Source organism: Vanellus vanellus (genome assembly GCF_965231255.1).
Source record: "Vanellus vanellus genome assembly, chromosome: 2".
Taxonomy (NCBI): Eukaryota; Metazoa; Chordata; class Aves; order Charadriiformes; family Charadriidae; genus Vanellus; species Vanellus vanellus.
This window is the reverse complement of record NC_138906.1, coordinates 97459971-97478949: the sequence shown is the minus strand read 5'-3', so window position 1 is coordinate 97478949 and position 18979 is coordinate 97459971. Positions and strand designations below refer to the sequence as shown.

Below are 18979 nucleotides of genomic sequence, written 5' to 3'. Positions count from 1 at the left end.
AGGAAGCCTGCTTGAGGACAATTAAAGTGTCTCTAAGATGATTAGAATTACTTTCTGTGAGTATATGCCTTAATAATGACAGTACAGTGACAAGGAAGCCTCTTTCTCTTCACTTAGCTCAGTAGTTAAACAATGACGTTCATTTCTTAGTCCTGAGGATATATAAGAATAGTTCTCCAGAGCTAACGGCCAGTTTTAATTTCAAAACATGCAAGTTACTTTGACCACTTAACTAGAAATGAAAGCTCTTACTTTCTATACAATCACTGTGTAGCACTGAGAAAGCTATGATTATTTTTCCATCTGCAGAGGGATGAATATTTATTACTGGTAATAATGCGAATACTATTTTAAAAAAGAGCTAGCATTGCCAAAATTGCATCAGAAAAACACATTTTCCTTTAGAGGAATTAACTCTAATTAGCAAGACAGATTTGGAATATGTTTCATGGTAACAATCTTTGAGTACTGTTGTTAAGGGATGGCGTTTGAAAATTAAATTGCATGTGTTACACAAAATGGAAAACCCCCAAACAATCCCAACCTTTTTTTGACACTTTAACTAATAGGTTTTGGTTCTTTCCTCTTTCTAGGAGAACAGTAGTGTGTCCCATCATTGATGTAATTAGCGATGACACCTTTGAATATATGGCAGGTTCTGACATGACCTATGGTGGATTCAACTGGAAGTTGAATTTCCGTTGGTATCCTGTTCCTCAGAGAGAGATGGATCGTCGGAAAGGAGATCGAACCCTTCCTGTTAGGTAATGGGAAATTATTAAATTGGTTAAGATGTTCACCTGATGTTTACTCATATCTTTTCTAGGGTAATCTCTTAAGTAATTAATGAATTGTGTTGTAGCATTGTTTTTGTCTGGTTGAAAGAACAGCATAAAAGTTTTTGCATGGATTGGCTGTTGGTAATTCTTGGCAGCAGTGAAGGAAGCAGTCTTTGCTTTAGAAATATTTTTAAGTTTTATGTCAATTTCTGGTGAGTTACTAGCTTTTACTATTTTTATACTGATGCACGGGTTTTTACTGAAGCTTATTTTTATCTTTTTTTGTTGAGCCTTATTTTTATCTTTTAACAAAGCAAACAATATTTTGAAAAGGTATCAGTTTTTGGCATATGTCTGCATATATTTGCATATACATATGTCTGCATATATTTGTCAATATACAAAATTAATGTCTTCTAAGTGCATCGAAAGGAAGTGATTTTTTTTTTTTACTTGCATGTCATGTAGATGTTATGACAAAGGTAATGAGAAACATAACTTGTGTGTAATGTGTACTTTTTAATTATTGTAAACTTACATTTTCTGGTCTTATTGTTCTGAGAAATGGGCAATATTTACTTACCCCAAGGTTGAGGATATGGCCTTTACACTTTTTTTGTTTGTTTTTTTTTTTCATTTAAGAAGTCCTGAGGTCTTCTCAGGATACGGCTAATTGTGTTCCTCCCCCTTACTCCCCTTTCCTTTTAGGGGGGAAAAAAGCCACATAAATTTTTAGTTAGATTGTGACCTAGCTTGTATTTTATGTCTCTTTTACAAAAAGCGTGAAGTATTTCGGGAACATTACTAGTGATAGAAAATAGTTTATACTAAAAGTGTAAATAATTTGTGCGTTTGAATTAAAAAGTTATATCATCAGCCTAATATATAATTTACCTATTGTATAACTGATGGCTAAAATGGAAATTTGAAGTTTGGAGAAACCTAGCACATTTTTATTTTTTTCTACCAATAAGAAATTTGTAAAGAAAATCTGAATGTAACCCTGTCTAATTTTCTTGTATGAAACAATAATAGTGAAAGCAAGCAGGCCATTTTATGGCCTCCCATAACTTTTTCAATAATAGTTGCTAGGAGTATAAATTTACTGTAAGAAACTGGTTTCTCTTTTATGACTTACGATCACTGGAGGCAGAAGTCATCTTTGCAGGATCGGCAGCAGCTTTCGAGGGCCTTTTTCTCTGTCCAGATTCCAATTTGAAGTGAGAAAATAAGGAGAACTGTCACTAACTGGTTCCATCTCTGGAAAATTTTGAGCTAGCAAGTACATCAATGGTAACTGAATTTGGTTGGAAGCCTACTGAGAAAGAACATATTAGGAACTTAGGAAATAAAAAGCCATTTTGTCAGTGTAAGTGTGAAATGTATTTAAGTATATGTTTTCGTAGTGACTGGTGCTTATTTTTCGTCTCTTTTTTTTTTTTTTTTTTTCTTCTTTCCAGGACACCTACAATGGCAGGAGGTCTTTTTTCAATAGACAGAGATTACTTTCAGGAAATTGGAACGTATGATGCTGGAATGGATATTTGGGGTGGAGAAAACTTGGAAATTTCTTTCAGGGTAGGTAAAGCTCTTCTCTTTTCAGTATTTTGTTATTCAGGACAGTGCATCCTGAGGTTTGTAAAATATGGGTCTGCTGCCTGTGTCAGTGTCCTCTCCTGTTGCTGTTAGCACTTTGCTTCCTGTCAAGTTCCTCCAATGAAGATAGACAAAGACTGTATCTGTCAGTAGAACGTGCATGGTGAATAATTGGCAGAGCCTTGTGATTAAAAGATTGGGATGGTCATTCTGAAGAAGGAATGTGTGTGTGCCTAAAGGAGTTCAGTTAGAAAAGCTAATTGGGGAGCATAAGTTAAGGGTGAATTTAATGTGTGATTAAATTAAGGTGTGATTTAATGTGTCAGTGAAATGTGATCACCTCTGTCACAAACTCTTCTCGCTGTTTTCTAGCTTAATGATTGCGCATGTTCATTTGGATGTGGACCTGTTCTCACAGTTCCTACCGAATAGCACTGTTTCCTTTTGGTTTACTTATCAGCTCAGAGTATATAGGCAGATATTTCTGAAGTAGATCAGCTTTCTGAATCTGCCATTTTTAGAATTCCAAAATAATATTGAAAATATTTTCAGAAAGTTTACTTGGGAAGTGAATGGGCGTTTTCACATGGAGATTCTGTTTCATAATGGGACTTTTTTGGACAGATCACTGCCTGTTACTTCCCTGTGGTTCATGTGAGCCTTTTCTTTCCTTCACTGTCAGCTTGTCCAGTTCTCTAAAGTAATCTCTTGCTGACGCATTATTACTGTGAGGCCTGACGTACTCTTTCTTACGCTATCTTGCTCAGGCCTGTGAGCATCTTTGAGCAGGAAACAAGCATACCTTTCTCTTCCACAGAGTATATATATTTTTTTCTAGACCTCATGTAATGTTGTTTCTCCAACTTGAACAGAAGCAAGTGATTAAAGTCTTTAAGCATTTTTATCAACTTGAAGCTATGCAATAACTGTCTATCACTTTCAGATTTGGCAGTGTGGTGGCACTTTGGAAATTGTAACTTGTTCACATGTTGGGCATGTGTTCAGAAAAGCAACACCATACACTTTTCCAGGAGGTACAGGGCAGATAATCAACAAAAATAACAGACGGCTTGCAGAAGTCTGGATGGATGAATTCAAAAACTTTTTTTATATCATTTCCCCAGGTAAGCAAGTCTTTGGTTATAAGAAATACCTATGAAAATGTTATTACTACAGGGAAAGAGTACGAGTATTTAAATAATGTTACTGATTTGGAGTTTGTAAGACAAAGCTCACGTAAAATGTACAAAAAGGAAGGTCTTAATTGAAAAATTTTGTTAGCCAGAGATGTGCCTTGAAGTCTTTTTTCTCCTTTTTTTTTTTAAACATTTTCTTTTTTTTTTTTTTTAAATATTATTTAAGAATGAGCTTCATGTGTAAGAGAATTAAAGCTCAGTGGAATATCAAAGAGCTCAACTGTAGTGCTAAAAACTGGCAGTCCAAATACATCTCACGATGTGCTGGAGTTTGGCCTCCGCCTTGGGTGTTGTAGGCATTCCAGGTTGAATAGGTCAGAAGTGATTTAAGTGAAACCCTGTAGCATGAGTGGCAAAAGTTAACATCTCTTGGCTTGGTAGTGTTTGCACTTCACCGTATGGAGGCAAACTGCCAATATATTTGACTGTGATGATATTTATTATGTTTCTTAAAATGCATGTTAACAAAATGAGAGGATGTAAAATATGAGAGCAAATTTCCTATTAACTCAAACTTTCTGAAAAAAAATCAGGAAAAGAAAGGAAGCCTGGGAATTACTGAATTATTACTTTCCACTATAGGGTATTTTTTTTGTTTTTTAAAAACAAAAAAGAGATAAACTTTGGGTAGCAACGGACATCCTCTCTAAATACTTGAGACATTAGAGACATTCAGTTTAAATACTAAGTGGTTCTATATGCCATGTCTGCTTCTCCAAAGTCTTATCTTTAAAACTAGTATTTCCTTATGACCTGCTTATTAAGCCTGCATTTGTATTGAAATTTAAAAGGTGTAATACATTGTAATAGGAGTCTGAAAAGTGTCAAATTTTAAATTGCAGGTTTTAAGAATACTTGTAAGAACAAATGACTGTGCGGATTTATGGTGGTTTTTCATCTTAAGAGAATGCATTACTCAAATAAAACTATGTAGCTTTTTTAATTAAAAAATAATTTTTGCTACTATTCAAAGCTTTTTAGGTGAAATCAGAAGCTAACAGCTTATGGTTACTGCCCTGTGTTGTTATTAATGAAGCATTATGAATTCAAACATGACATGTATAGATATAGTATTCAGAAAAGTTGTATATAAAGAGGTGCAGTCATTTTTGGTTAAGATTGCTTAATATGCATTCATGTCAAGCTAGATTTTAAAATGTACTAAGTAGCTGGAACACCTGACTATAAAAATAACCTAATTCTTGAAAACAGATGTAAATTACTGAACACTGTGATGAGGCTATGTTACTTTATATATAATCACTGTAGACCTTCCATTTCATTTGGTAACCATAAGCTACAAAAGGAGCTGTACTGTTTGAATTATGTAGGATTGTTGTTTTGATAGGACTTTCTTTCATAGCTTTGCAGTATTGTGGAATATGCATGCATTCTCCTGGTGGAGAAAAGGAATGAAAGAAATTTAATTTAAAATAAATATGCTAAAAATTTTGAGATAGTAAAAGTAACTTGAGCAATTATCTGTAACTACACTGTATATTTTCTTTCCTTTCAAAAGATGCATGTCTGCGTACTTTGTATGCAAATAGCCTGAATGATTGGTGGATAGGGATGTGTTCTTGCCAAGCTCCTCTTAGAGCATCTGCACCTGCTGACTGGCACAGGTTCTCATTTGTGTACCCATATCTGTATTGACACGGCACTAAAGTTTGATACCAGAATTCTTAAGTGTTCCAAGAATAGGTTCATATAGTACCTGAATAAGTTGGGTTATGAAACTGGTTTGTTGCCTGGGGCTGTGAAGAGAGTGGTTAGTACTGTGGTTTGTTCTTAGCTATATAATACCTATTGTTCAGAGAATGAACACAGAAATGTATTCAGTGCTGCTCATGCCTCTCACTTCCCAAATCCACGTAAGTTGTGAGAGCCAGTAGGTGTTAACTAGAAAGCGTTACTATTTTGGGAAGTTCACAAACACCTTACTTTTGTAATTTTGGTATCTCAAATATTATGAGTTTTGCAGACCCTGATTTTACCTGTTGACAGTAAATAGCAGCAATGTAAATTTTAGTAAGTCTTTCTGGCCAATAGTTGTCTTAAGAACTTGATGAATCCCTGCTATGTTGGATCGTTTAGCCATACTCTGCTTTTCCAGGTATCTTTCTAATATAAAAATTTAAATGTTTAGTTCTTGCGGAATGATGGTGTAGTGACCCTCTGGCAGACCGGAGTATGCTGCCTGTGAAACTCTTTGCCAGTACGATGTGTACTTTCAATATTACTGTGACAGTGTCACAAGTTCTTGCAAGGAGCGAGATGAGAATTTTTCAGCTGATGCTGGTTTGCAAGCCTGGGTGCAGATGAGCAAAGAAAACAGGCACGCAGGTGTTTCTCCTGTTAGTTGACATGGATGAGAAAATTGGATTTTGAAGGAGGTAATATACTGACAGGCATCATTGAGCCTATCTAACAAGAAGTTTGTTTCTTCCTTTATATCCTTTTTCTTCTGCTCCCCTAAGACAGTGAATCACAGAGGGATTGGTCCAGGAAAGCAAACCTACGATTCTCGAGTAGCTTTCCCACTTCATGTAATCTGTGTTGTCTGGAAAAAAAAAAAAAAGGCTTACTGCTTGAATGATAGGCACTCAAGAGACTTTTTACTATTGATGTGATGTAGTTAAATGGAAAGCTGCCCTCTCGAAAAGTAAGCCTGTAATCCTTTTTTCTTGAATAAGTACAGCCTAGTAGAAATTGTTACTTGTCCGTTTTACGCTTTCATGTATTTTAGAAGCCATCTCTCTGCTTAGAAGTGGTTAAGGTACAGATGGAGGTTAGGCAGGAAAGTGTTGCAGCAGCTACTGCTCAGCCAAAATCAAGTCTATCTCATTGCATGCACCAGCTATTCTCTGTGGCAGTAATGGCACTAGCTGTAGTCTTTTCTCATGAGCCGACAGTTTTCCTCACAGTCATGCATTGCAGCAGGGCACTGTTTCCCAGGCCATTTTCTCTTAGGCTTTCAGAAGATGAATCCAGCATGTGCAGGTGAATAGTCTGATTCCTGGCTCTGGTCGTTCTGTTCTGTGGACTCTGCCACTTCTTTATTTCTAATGCTGGCCTTTCACCACTCTCTCCAGTCTAAAATACTAGGACTAGATTGTCCAAGGTGAGGCTTCATGAGATGGCAATGTCAGTCTAACAGCTTGCTGCGAGAAGAGTGCCTTGCTTTTCATCGCAGGTGATAGGGCTTCACCTCCCCTCACTTACTGATCATCTATGTCAATGGATTTGACTTGTCAAACTTGTCAAGATCATTTGCGCTGTGGGCTGGCTCTCTACTGGTTAAGTTAGCACCTCTGTCCGCACAGGAGGTGCAGCAGGAATCTGAAGTTAAGCAAGGGAAAGCCACTGCTTTTCACAGCAGCTGTTGCAAAGCATTTGTCTTACCACAGCTACCTCCCCTTAACCTTCTCCTAACTGCTAGTCAACGATAAATTGAATTTGTTGGTATCCTTAATCTAAAGGTGAAGCATGGATACTTTTAGAATATGTGATTTCCCTGTGCTGTATGTGAGTCTGGGTTCCAGCTGCTACATGTGGCCCATTGCTCCTCGTCCAGCGTGCATCCTTGTTGTTCAGCAGCCTCTCGTATCCCAGCTGGTGAGCTGAAGGCATCCCAAAACGCAGCTCCAATGAGATTCGGTAGAGCCTTGTCTGGCATGGAAATTATGGAAATTAATTTTATTATTGACCAAAAGTTTACCCCAGAAGGTATCTTCCATTCCACTGGGGCTAAGTGGACAGGCAGAAGGCTTGGAAAGGCAGCACTGCGAGTGCCATCTAGACAGAAACATAGACGTGTTATCCTGAAAACTGGATCAGTAGGCCTAGTTTCTAATCACTGCATGTACTTGTCTCTAGCCAAGCATGGTAAGTTGAGGTTTGCTGCGTACGTGGATAACATTTTTTGAGTGATCAGGAGGACAGAGAAGGGGCTGAGTCCATGACAGTAGATCTTGCCTGTGGTCAAAATATGTACTGATTGATTCCATGTGTTCTTGTTTTCAGCTAGTATTTCCTATTAACTTTAATTGGGAATGCAAATAATGTAGCTCTTCAAATTGGTTTGGAATAATTATCGCTTATCAAGTTTCATAATTCTAAAAAAACCCAAGTTCTATGATTTTTAACAGAAGACTAGTTTTAGATGAAACAGTTTTCATACTGTGCTTTTGAAAATGATTGAACAACTTATAATCGTGATGAAAACGTCATACTTTTTTTTTCAAAGCAGTTTAACGTAACTGTATTGGCACACACTGAACTTGGCAAGCAAGTGCTTGCTTGAACTTATCTACCTGGACTTGTGCAAAGCATTTGACACCATCCTACACGACATCCTGTTTTCTAAATTGGAGGGATGTGGATTTGACTAATGGACCACTTGGTGGATAAGGAACTGGCTGGACGGTCACACTCAGAGTTGCGGTCGACAGCTCCATGTCCAAGTGGCAACCAGTGATAAGTGGTGTTCCTCAGGGGTCAGTACTGGGACTAATGCTGTTCAACATCTTTGTTGGTGACATGGATGTTGGGAGGGAGTGCACCCTCAGCAAGTTTGTCGACGACACCAGGCTGTGTGGAGCGGTCAACACGCTACAGGGGAGGGGTGCCATCCAGAGGGACCTGGACGGGCTTGAGATGTGTGCCTGTGTGAACTTCTTGAAGTTCAACGAGGCCAAGTGCAAGGTCCTGCATGTGGGCCTTCATTTGGCAATCCCAAGCACAAATACAGACTGGGTGGAGAATGGATTGAGGACAGCCCTGAGGAGAAGGACTTGGGGGTGTTGGTTGATGAGAAGCTCAACATGAGCCAGCAATGTGTGCTGGCAGCCCAGAAAGCCAGCCATATCCTGGGCTGCATCAAAAGAAGTGTGGCCAGCAGCTTGTGGGAGGTGATTCTGCCTCTCTACTCCACTCTCATGAGACCACACCTGGAATATTACATCCAGCTCTGGAGCCCTCAATATAAGAAGGACGTGAACCTGCTGGAGCGAGTCCAGAGGAGGGCCACAAAGATAATCAGAGGGCTGGAGCACCTCTCCTATGAAGAGAGGCTGAGAGAGTTGGGGTTGTTCAGCCTGGAGAAGAGAAGACTCCAGGTAGACCTTGTAGCAGCCTTCCAGTGTCTGCAGGGGGCCTACAAGAAAGCTGGAGAGGGACTTTTTACAAGGGCATGTAGTGATAGGATGAGGGGAAATGGCTTCAAACTGGAAGAGGGTAGATTTAGATTAGATATTAGGAAGAATTTTTTCACTCTGAGGGTGGTGAGACACTGGAACAGGTAGCTCAGGGAAGTTGTGGATGCCCCATCCCTGGAAGTGTTCAAGGCCAGGTTGGACGGGGCTTTGAGAAACCTGGTCTAGTGGGAGGTGTCCCTGCCCATGGCAGGGGGGTTGGAAGTAGATGATCATTAAGGTCCCTTCCAACTCTAACCATTTGATGGAATCTTCAGCTCTTTTGAAATTTTGAGGATGGCAGAACTGTTGCAAGGCGGCTGATGGGGAGCTTAAATACAAGGTGGCAAAAAAAGTTATCTGAAGGAATATTCTACTGATAGACATCATTATACGTACGATCTTCTAAAGGTATAAGAAAGACTATATATATTATATATTACTAATCAGAGAAATTTGGTACGGCATACCAAATTTATTCGAGAATAGCGACAGCACAAGCAAGTGCTGAGATGAATCTTACGTTTGTATAATTATCTGGTGATGGTGTGATTGGATGGTTTCATGTGGGTTTTTTTGCCTTATCAATGTTTATTTTTAGTACATCTTGAAGCGTACGTGTGGAAAAAAGCATGCGATTGCCCCACAGCAAATAGCAAGCTGTGACAAATAGAATCATCAGGGAGGTCCAGGCTTTTAATATAATTAGGGCTTGGGAAAAAAATATCTTGCATGGTCAAATAAAGACAACAGTAGCAAGTGTTGTTAAATACTATTTCTGAGAGGTTTTTTTAAACGAACTAAACCCAAATATTTGAAAGAACAACTAGTGGATATGATTGTCTTCCTCATGATGCACATACCTGTAGAGTCTGCCATAATTGTCTTCTAGGAGGAAGATTTGATCTAATGCTGGTTTTGTGGTTTGTTTTTCGTTTTGTTTTCTTAGCTGAGCCTTTAAAAACAAGTACAAAAACACTGGATGGTGTATGTCACTGTTATGTGTATATAAATTTTACCAGTCTGTGGAGGAAATAATGATTTAGATGTACGTAATTTTTTTTATTTACTTTATATTTTGCAGCTTTCTTGGTCTTTTTTTTTTTTCCCAAAAAAGAACTGTTACCCATAAGTAACTGCCACTGTACTGCACAGTACAAATGTATAGGAACAGTCAAGCTAGTTTTGGGTAGTATGGATAAGGTACCAGAAACCTGGGAAACAGAGTAATTCAGTCTTGTTAGAGGACACTACTAAGACAACTATACTGGTGCTGCTATTCAGTCCATCTGCTGACTGTAGTCTATGTGCCAGTACATGGTTTGGTGCAGACTTAACTCGAGAGAGGACTTTTTAAGAAGTTTTTCAAACTAAAAATGGTTAAATAGAATATAATACACACCTCATGTCATTGTAAGGGAGGGAAAATCAGCTGGCACTTTTCTTTCTACATGGTGACATTTAAAACTACTTTAAGGAACAGCACACTTATATGCTATTAAGTATCACTTTGCATTTAATTCTTTATGGTTGTGACTTTAATTCTTATTGCCATTCAATTATGTGACAAAGCCTTAACAGTGTTGTTTTCTGAAGGTCAGCATGGCAAACTGATGGATCAGTTTTGAGTATCATAAGGCTGTTGTGAGGATGGCATAATAAATGTTTCATCCATCAGCTGCTTTTTCATCACTGAAAAATTAAGAACTCCGTACTTAGCTCCATACTTAGGTGTGGTTGGTACAGTCTTTCTCTTCTTACTTCATCATCTTTTGAGAGTGCTCCTTTTGATGTAGAGCAAATATTTGCTTTGGTGAAGATAGGGAAGTGTTTGTTTTTTTTTTTTTGTCTTGTGTTTCTTCGTTTTGGTATTTCTTTTGTGATTGGAAAGCCCAGACTGAAGTTTTCTGGGATTCTGTTCCAAGAAATTTCATTGACAGTATTCAAAATTTCATTAAAAAATAAACTTTCCTTTGCTTTCATTCCCTTACCAGTATAGTTCTCTGGCATCTCTGTTTAACAGTCTCTGTGTGGTTTGTTCTTTTTGTTTGTTTTTTAAAACAAAACAAAAGCCTCAAAGCCTGGCTAGTATTTTTTCTTTCTGGAATATTGGAATTACTAATGTTTTTATTGATATTTAGAAACATTTAGCTGAAATTATGCAGTTATCTGTCTTAATTGAGTAGAAATACACCATCTGCTGGCAGGTCGATTTAATAACACAGTATGCCAACTTAGAAATGCCTCAAACTGTTAGAAAAGGTCAACAGTTTTAGAAGTAAATCACAGTCCTCTAAGGGAGGGATTTCTGAAAAACGTATGCAGCTGGAGGTATATAGTGTGGTGGCCAGTTGAACCATATTTGTGATCTGTGAGGGGAATTTAAATTGCTAGGACTTGGTTTTGTTCTTTTTTTGGTTTGGCTTTTTGTTTGGTTTGTTTTTTTTTGTAATGTATTACTTTTGCCTGTGTGGTATTGAGTGTAGTGTGGAAAATACAAGAACGTGATGCCTGAAAACTAGAAATTATCCTACCCTTATTTAATACTATTGGAATATTAATGACAATAGTGCTTAATTCTAAGGCATAAATACTGATCATGCATGCCTTCCTTGACCCATCTGCAGATGGGACTTGCACAAATTAATTTTCAGAAGGAATTAGAGCAACCATAAAGGAGTGGGAAGATACAGGAAGAACGAGCGCTTTGATAAGTGAGAGGCAAAGGACAAAAAAGACAAGCAAAATACCACAAAAAAAAAAAAAAAAAAAACAAAACAGTCCTAATGGTGAACGTACTTCCTGCAAATGCTGCAGTTATATTGAACAAACACTGAATTATTAAAGGATTAGTTCTCTTTATGAAGGCTGCTTTCTGACTGTTTCTTTGTGCAGTTAGATGATGAAGGGTCCAGCAGGTGGTACCTGGCTTACAAAACTAAATTAAAATGGAATTCTCCTTGCTTCACAGAAGGAGACTGCTGTGTTATGCTGCATAGATATGCACCCCGGTTGCCACTGGGGATAGAATAACATTATTGACTATAACAGTTTCAGCCTTTCTCCTCTGATAACTTAGTAAGCAACTGCATTCAAATTGTTCCACAAACCACAGGTAAGAAATTGTCATGTGTAGCACAGATGTAGTGGTTCCATCTTTTTGTATAATTACCTGGAAAAAAAAGTCACAGGTAGTGACTGACGTGTCCTCTCTGAGAATGTAAACAGCATAATGCTATCTTAAAAAAAACCAAAAACTACTCATTTCTTTGTGTAGAGATGAATTTCGAAAGACAGTGTCTTTCATGCAAGCAGTGTATTATACTGATGATTTTTGTATTAAGTGGAATTATATAACACTTATTAGCAGCCATTGAATAAAACGTTCTGTTTCTACAGGCGTTACAAAAGTTGATTATGGGGACATATCGTCACGACTTGGACTAAGACGCAAGCTCCAGTGCAAGCCTTTCTCCTGGTACCTGGAGAATGTTTATCCTGATTCCCAAATTCCACGCCATTACTTTTCTCTGGGAGAGGTAAGATTTCATCCTACGTATTTATCTACCCTATGTAAAGTACATTACACAGTAAGTTGTATTCTGAACTACGTTGTGCAAACAAGTTATCTCCAGCAAAGTTCAAGTCTCTTGCACCTGTGTTCCTGTTATCTGTAAAATGATACATCTGGCTTCTCAGTGGGGCAGAAAACTGAGCTTTGGTGTACAGTACTGTAATTTGAATGTTTTCCCTTTTTTACTACGGTACTAGATGTCACATAGAAGGGCTTTAGAAATACTCTTTTGGAAATGTATAGTTATGGATAACTTTATAATGTTCTCTATGTAGAGTATGAGCAGAGGTTTGCTTAAAAAAGCTATACCAGGTCAAACAAGGACTTTTTCTAAAAACTACTCTGAACTTTATCCCCAGAACCCTTGTCAATGACTAGCAGATTTTAGTGATCTCTAAGCCTTGCTGGGCATTTCTCTGTTTTTTCTTTAAAGTTTAAGTGACTGTAGAGGTAGCACAGATGATGCTGTCCTAAATAAGTAGGCACTCACTCTCCCCTACAAATCATGTTGCACCAAATATGAAGGATGTTGTAGGGTGATTTTTGTACTGTTTGTTGTTAAAAGCATTTCTTTTAAAAAAATGGAGCAGGTATTCATGCTGCTGCGTGGCTATCAAAAGACTTGATATTCGTGCCTGCTTACTATATAGTAATACAGGGATTAAAGAAGTGAGGAAACTGAACCCACTCATTTCAAAGGGGATTAAACCCACTGTGCCTAGGAGAGTGCTTTAAAACTTCTGAAGGTTCTGGGCTGGATACTCAGTTGTGTCCATTCTGTTGTAGCTGAGTCTTTGAGCAAAAAAGAGTCCCTGAGATAAAGGTCCCTGAAAGAAAGCAAAGAAACAAACGTGGTTCTGTAACATGGTAACTTTTGCTTGGGAGTTTGAGTCTCAGACAGTGGTGTCTCATTGCAGTACGGTTCCCATATTTTACATTTTATGTAACCTCTGGTGTATAGCTGAGAGAACTGGTGCTGGTGTGGTTTGATAGGGACCTCTTTCTTTTCTAAAAATAACAGCCTTTGGTGATGTGCTCTTCTTCACTCCCAGATAAGAAATGTGGAGACAAATCAATGTCTGGATAACATGGCAAGAAAAGAAAACGAGAAAGTTGGAATCTTTAACTGCCATGGAATGGGTGGCAATCAGGTGACTCTTTTTTTTTTTTTTTTTTTTAAATTATCTTAAAGGACTGAATTATTTGGAACCCTATTTCTCATCAGGACAATTCTTTGTTTCTTTTAGTAGTTATCTTCAAAGTATACTTAAAGTGTAAAGTTTAGGAAACCTTCATTGAAAAAGACGCTTGCAAGAGGAAATGCATGAGATTTGTTGCTGGTTTGTCATTTGTAGTATTTTGAGTCCTGACTGCAATAGGGTTTAGATCAACTTTCAAGTCAAAAATGAAATAAGGGGAGGAGGAGACTGCTACATGCTAGACTTCACCTCCTGTAGGTTCTCTGGTTAGACCTCCTGATTGGCATCATTACTTTAACAAAACATGCCTGTACCTGAAATTCTGGTTTAATGTTCTTTTTTTTCTGGGTGTCAGTTATGGAATTTAGTTTATATCTGGTTTTCAGTTCTACTTTGATAATAATTCTTGATGAATTGTTTTCCAATATACAGAGATTATCTGTATTGGGAATCCTCCTGTTTCTATGCAGGAAGCAGTTTGCAATTAAAAAAAAAATGTCAATTTTGTCTGAAGAGCTTGTTCATATAGTGTTTATATTTACTCCCTAAAAAAAAATAATTAATCATTCTATGCATGCTGAAGGGAAAAGAAAGAAAAGTGATTTAATGGGTAATTAATGAAGTAATGCATGAATGTTCCCCCTGCCCCAGAAAATCTTTTAGTTGAACTTTTTTTTGAGTTCCTCTCATTCTTTTTCTGTCTAGGTTTTCTCATATACTGCCAACAAAGAAATTCGGACAGATGATTTGTGTTTAGATGTATCCAAACTTAATGGCCCAGTAACAATGCTTAAGTGCCACCATCTAAAAGGAAATCAGCTTTGGGAATATGATCCAGTGGTAAGTCTTCTAGTGACTTGTGACATTAAAATGAGAGAAGTTGAGTTTTTACGTGAGCCTACAGAGCAACATATTCCAGTGTGGGACCACTATTTGACAGTCAAAACAGGGAACAGTAAAAGTCAGGGTTATGTTCCCTCTTATTTATGGTGTAGTCACTCAATGGGCATCTATATTGATTTAATTACCTAGTGACTTTTGGGGGAGCTTTTAGAAGAATATTCTCAATGTGCTTTTGGATGCTCTGGAGAAAGATAGTCTATTATAGTGTAGTGTTGTGTTACAATGAGATCAACAATGGAAAAGTGTTCCAGGTTATCTACTGGACCAGTAAAAGATAATGCTAATGATTTTGTGACAAATTCAGCACCTGTTGTCTTATCTTGGACAAGGTTTAAAGGAAATACTTTTCTGATTAAAAAATCAGCATCCCAAAATTATAAGGCATATTTTACTTTTCTGATCATAGTATGTATAAGGTAGAGATCCTTAAAACAGCTTTATTTTAATCGTTCTCTTTCTTGTACATAATGTTCAAATTTATTTTGAAGTTCATATGTTGAACTGTCAGATCTAGAAATCATTGACCATTGATCCATTCATCATTAATTTGATTTGCAAGCTCTAAAAACAATTTTGTGATGGAGTAGTGCAGTCAAGAACTCTGACTTATGGCATGGCTACCTAAAAAAATAGTTCTCAAGCTTGTTAAATTAAAATCAGTTATTGTGGAAGAGGAATCTTGCCAGTATAACCATGATGACTATTTTACAAAGAGAACATGTAGATATCTAGCAACTAAAACCTCAATTCACTGATTTAAAAAAAAAAAAAAAAAAAAAGTGTATTTCTAACTAAATAGACTTACTACAGATTTTGGTGGCTGAGGTGTTAACAAAACCTACAGCCTTTAAGACTAAAAGGAAATATGTATGAATAATGATTTTTGATTAGGATGGCAGTTAATGTGGAAGACAGTGGATCTCTTCTAGGATTTCTGCATATTGCTAGCAACTGCTGATAGGAGACTAAAGAAAGCTGTTGAAGGCTTTCAGGATTAAATGTTAATTTATATTATTAAATTTGAGTCTTGGGAACTATTCTTTCTTGGGGTTTATGTTGTTAGTTTACCTGACTTAAATAATATGAGTAATATTACTACATGCAGTGATTCACCAAGCAGCAAGTGCTTTTTATTTTGTTTCTACTTTATAAATGGCAAGAACACTACATCTTTAGACACCTAATTGCACTGTCTTGCAATGATTGCCACAGACTGTAAAACAGACTTCTCCCGTGTCAATCCTCAAACATAAATTTGGTTGTATGTGTTTTTTCTCTTTATTCTGTCAATGAAAAATCTAGGTATAATCTTCAGAACTTTACTGAAAGCTGGCTAATAAAGCACAAAAATAAGTTAGAGAATACTTAGCAAGAACTCCTGCCCACGTAGTTGGGTGATTTTCCTGTAGTATTTTTTTCCTTCTGCCTCTGTTCAGGAGGCATGTAAGAAACCCCTTTCACTTAATGTCTACCAGGAAGAAAAAGAAAGTGGGGGAGGGGTGGGGGGGGGTGGGAAAGCTTTGTGTTAGTTGTTGTCTACTTAAGTCTGTTCCAACTCCCTTCTTCATTCTGCAGCTGCTGTATGAGTGCAGGAGATTGTGCTCAGGTTGTTGGTTTGAGTTGGTTTGTGTTTTTTTTGACGCTTCGCTGCTTGTGCACATAAGGCCTGCCTGTTCTGCCACTTTTCAGTCAGTCCAGTGTCCTGGTTGTGCTGCTGAGTGAGAGAAGAAATACTGATAGTAATGCCAGTCAGTACCGTACACAAGTTGATGCACTGATGAGTATCTGCAGTACAGTGGCAGGAAATGCAGCTTCTGAAGAACTCTTCTCCATGAGGATAGTGCTGAGATAGATGGAGTGGTGTATGGAAGATTGCATAAGTGAGATTAGTAGGTATTGGAAAAGATATATACATATATGAATTTGTACACATCTTTTTTTCTAAAAGAACATACTTTTAAAAAGAACATAGTGTAAGGTCAGTTTGGTGTCCCCAGCTGAGAAAAAATGTACTCTTGAATGCATATTCAGTGTGTTTATTCTGATCTGATCAAAACTACTATTATAACTAATAATTGAAGTTGTATGTCTTACAAAACTTTAATTTCTAACTCCTCAAAGATCTGTAGCTGTATAGTCCTATTTAAAGAATGGTGGATATTGCTTGATAAAGAGTATCATTTAAAAGTTCAGACTGGTCTTTTTTTCACGAAGCAGTGGTTTTATTATCTACAGCATCAAATAGCACATTTAAGTGTTCTTTAGAATTGGGATTGGAGTCAGTAATCAAGGGGTCTTGTCTATTTCCTACTTACCCATGGAAGAATGTTAATGGCCGCTAGAAACCATTTGGTTAGCTTATGCCTGGTGATGTTTGTAAAACTAATTTCTCTTCATTTTGTTTTCAAGAAATTAACCCTGTTGCATGTGAACAGTAACCAGTGCCTGGACAAAGCCACCGAAGAGGACAGCCAGGTACCCAGCATCAGAGACTGCAACGGCAGCCGCTCCCAGCAGTGGCTGCTTCGCAATGTCACCCTTCCAGAAATATTCTGAAAGGTTCTAAAGAAAAGCAAGGATTGACTGGGCTACCTCGGCTGATACTTTGGCTACACTGTTAAGTAGCAACAGAAGAAACTTCTGCTCGGCAGAATCCACAGTTCGTCGGCTGTTAGAACTCCTGCAGCTTCTCAGTAGCTGTGAACCAGCCTTCCTGTATAAGGATGTGAAACTACCACACATACTAGTGAAACTGCGCCCACTGATGTTTACAAGATCGAAAGAGTTTCTTCCAGCAAATAATTTAGAGAACGTTTGGACAGTGGAAACATAATCAATGAAATAGTCTCTCTGAAGAGCTGCATATCGTTGTAGTTTGCTTGCACATCAGTAACCTCTGCTGAAAGTGCTGTTGTAATGAAGAAAGTTCCAAGGGTTTTTTTTTCCTGGTTAGCAGTGGTAACCAGGCTACTAAATATAGATCCACAAATAAATGAGAGCGCGCTGGAAACCAGATTCAGTAACATGAAATAAGAATTCCGTGGTTTAAAAACAAAAAGTAAACAGGGTTTAATGGAAACTAAATCGGAACTATGAAAAGTACAATTTGTTATAGTGAAGTATCAAATTTATATGTAGATTTTATACCTCAGTGGGGGAAAATAACCCAGTCAAAAGGCAATTGTTTCTCTTTTTCAATTGTGATAGTCCATAAATACTTTTTTTTCTGGTGGGTCTAAAATTATTTTGGGCGCGAACAAAATGAGCATAAGAATAAACTTAGCTCTTGAATGTCAGATCAACTTTTTTCATTTTTTTTATTTTAATTTCTTGGCTGTTGGAATTGTATCTTTCTATTACTGTCTGAAAACTGGAGGTTAACATGCTGTCTAACTTTTTTTTTCCTGTCCAGACCTGCCGTTTCAGTTTATACTTGGGTCAGTCAGCTTATGGACTTTCACGGCCAAACAAAAGATTTAAGTACACTTTGAAATTAAGTTAACTTGATGGAATACGCTTAGCGCCCAAGACTCATACTACTGTACTACGGTTTTGTTTTCATAGCAATAAATCTTTTGTTCCTTGTTTGATTTCAGTCATCAGAAAGCCAGAAGAAAAGATACATGATTTGGGTAGCAGGAGATTGGCAAAAACGAAGGTTTTCTGGAATCCTTTTTCACTTCATATTCAGATGTGCTTCATTGTCAAGTGCATATTTAGATTAGACTCTGAATTGTAATGTTGATCTGCTGCTTTTTTTCTAATAAAACCTAAAGAAAAATAGTTAAATTGGCATGGTTTTTAAAGTTAACATAGCCAAAAGCAATATGACTATGTCATTACATTGGTCTGCATTTTTTAACTGAATTGCTTTGTTTTGTTAAGAAAAATCTGTGTGGGCTGATCTTGAAAATGAGCCACTGAACGCTCAGAGTATACATTGAATCTTCTTTTGGAAAGAAAAATGAGATTTGCTTAATGGAAAGGATATTTTTATGATAAATGTCATTGTTTGGCCAACTGTCCTGTAAAGCAAATTAAACCTAGACTCATGCAAAAGTTGTGTGGAATTATATTTGGCTTTTATAGCCATTTTAGATTTACTATTCCAAGTTGCTTTAGTCAGTGTTACCTGTTATTTCTGCAGCAGTACACAAGAGTGTTCATCCTCAAAGCAGGGGAAATGTTAAATTGCAGTATTATGTTGCTACTTTAAAAATACATAGAATGAGACAATGTGGGATTAACATCACATAATGCATCTAAATATCTACCTATCTTTCATTGACTCCTCTTTTTGGACAGCCCTGCAAATCTTATGAGATTGAAGTGGATTTATGAAAGTAATGGTGTGGTACATTCATCAGCAAGATACTGAAGTATGCCAAGATGACTTAAAAAAAAGGCTGAGTGTTCATGTGAGAAGACTTACTCCTTTGGTATGGTCAGGGAAAAGGATGGAATGGGTGACAGCGTCATCATTTGTAATTTATATGTATTCTTGCTCCTTAGATAATCTGTGGTCCCTCCTGCTTTT

The 18979-nt window shown here is 37.3% G+C and overlaps 1 protein-coding gene across 1 annotated transcript in view; it reads left to right on the top strand.

Moving 5' to 3' along the window:
* The window catches only part of GALNT1 (polypeptide N-acetylgalactosaminyltransferase 1), a 62242-nt gene extending 43595 nt beyond the window's left edge, over nt 1-18647 (top strand). The window contains exons 6-12 of the mRNA XM_082479787.1: nt 594-764; nt 2240-2357; nt 3319-3499; nt 12166-12305; nt 13393-13491; nt 14245-14379; nt 16852-18647. Coding sequence (XP_082335913.1) covers nt 594-764; nt 2240-2357; nt 3319-3499; nt 12166-12305; nt 13393-13491; nt 14245-14379; nt 16852-16998 — 991 coding nt within the window. The 3' untranslated portion in view covers nt 16999-18647. The remainder of the gene's footprint in view (nt 1-593; nt 765-2239; nt 2358-3318; nt 3500-12165; nt 12306-13392; nt 13492-14244; nt 14380-16851) is intronic.
* Nucleotides 18648-18979: the final 332 nt, after the last annotated feature.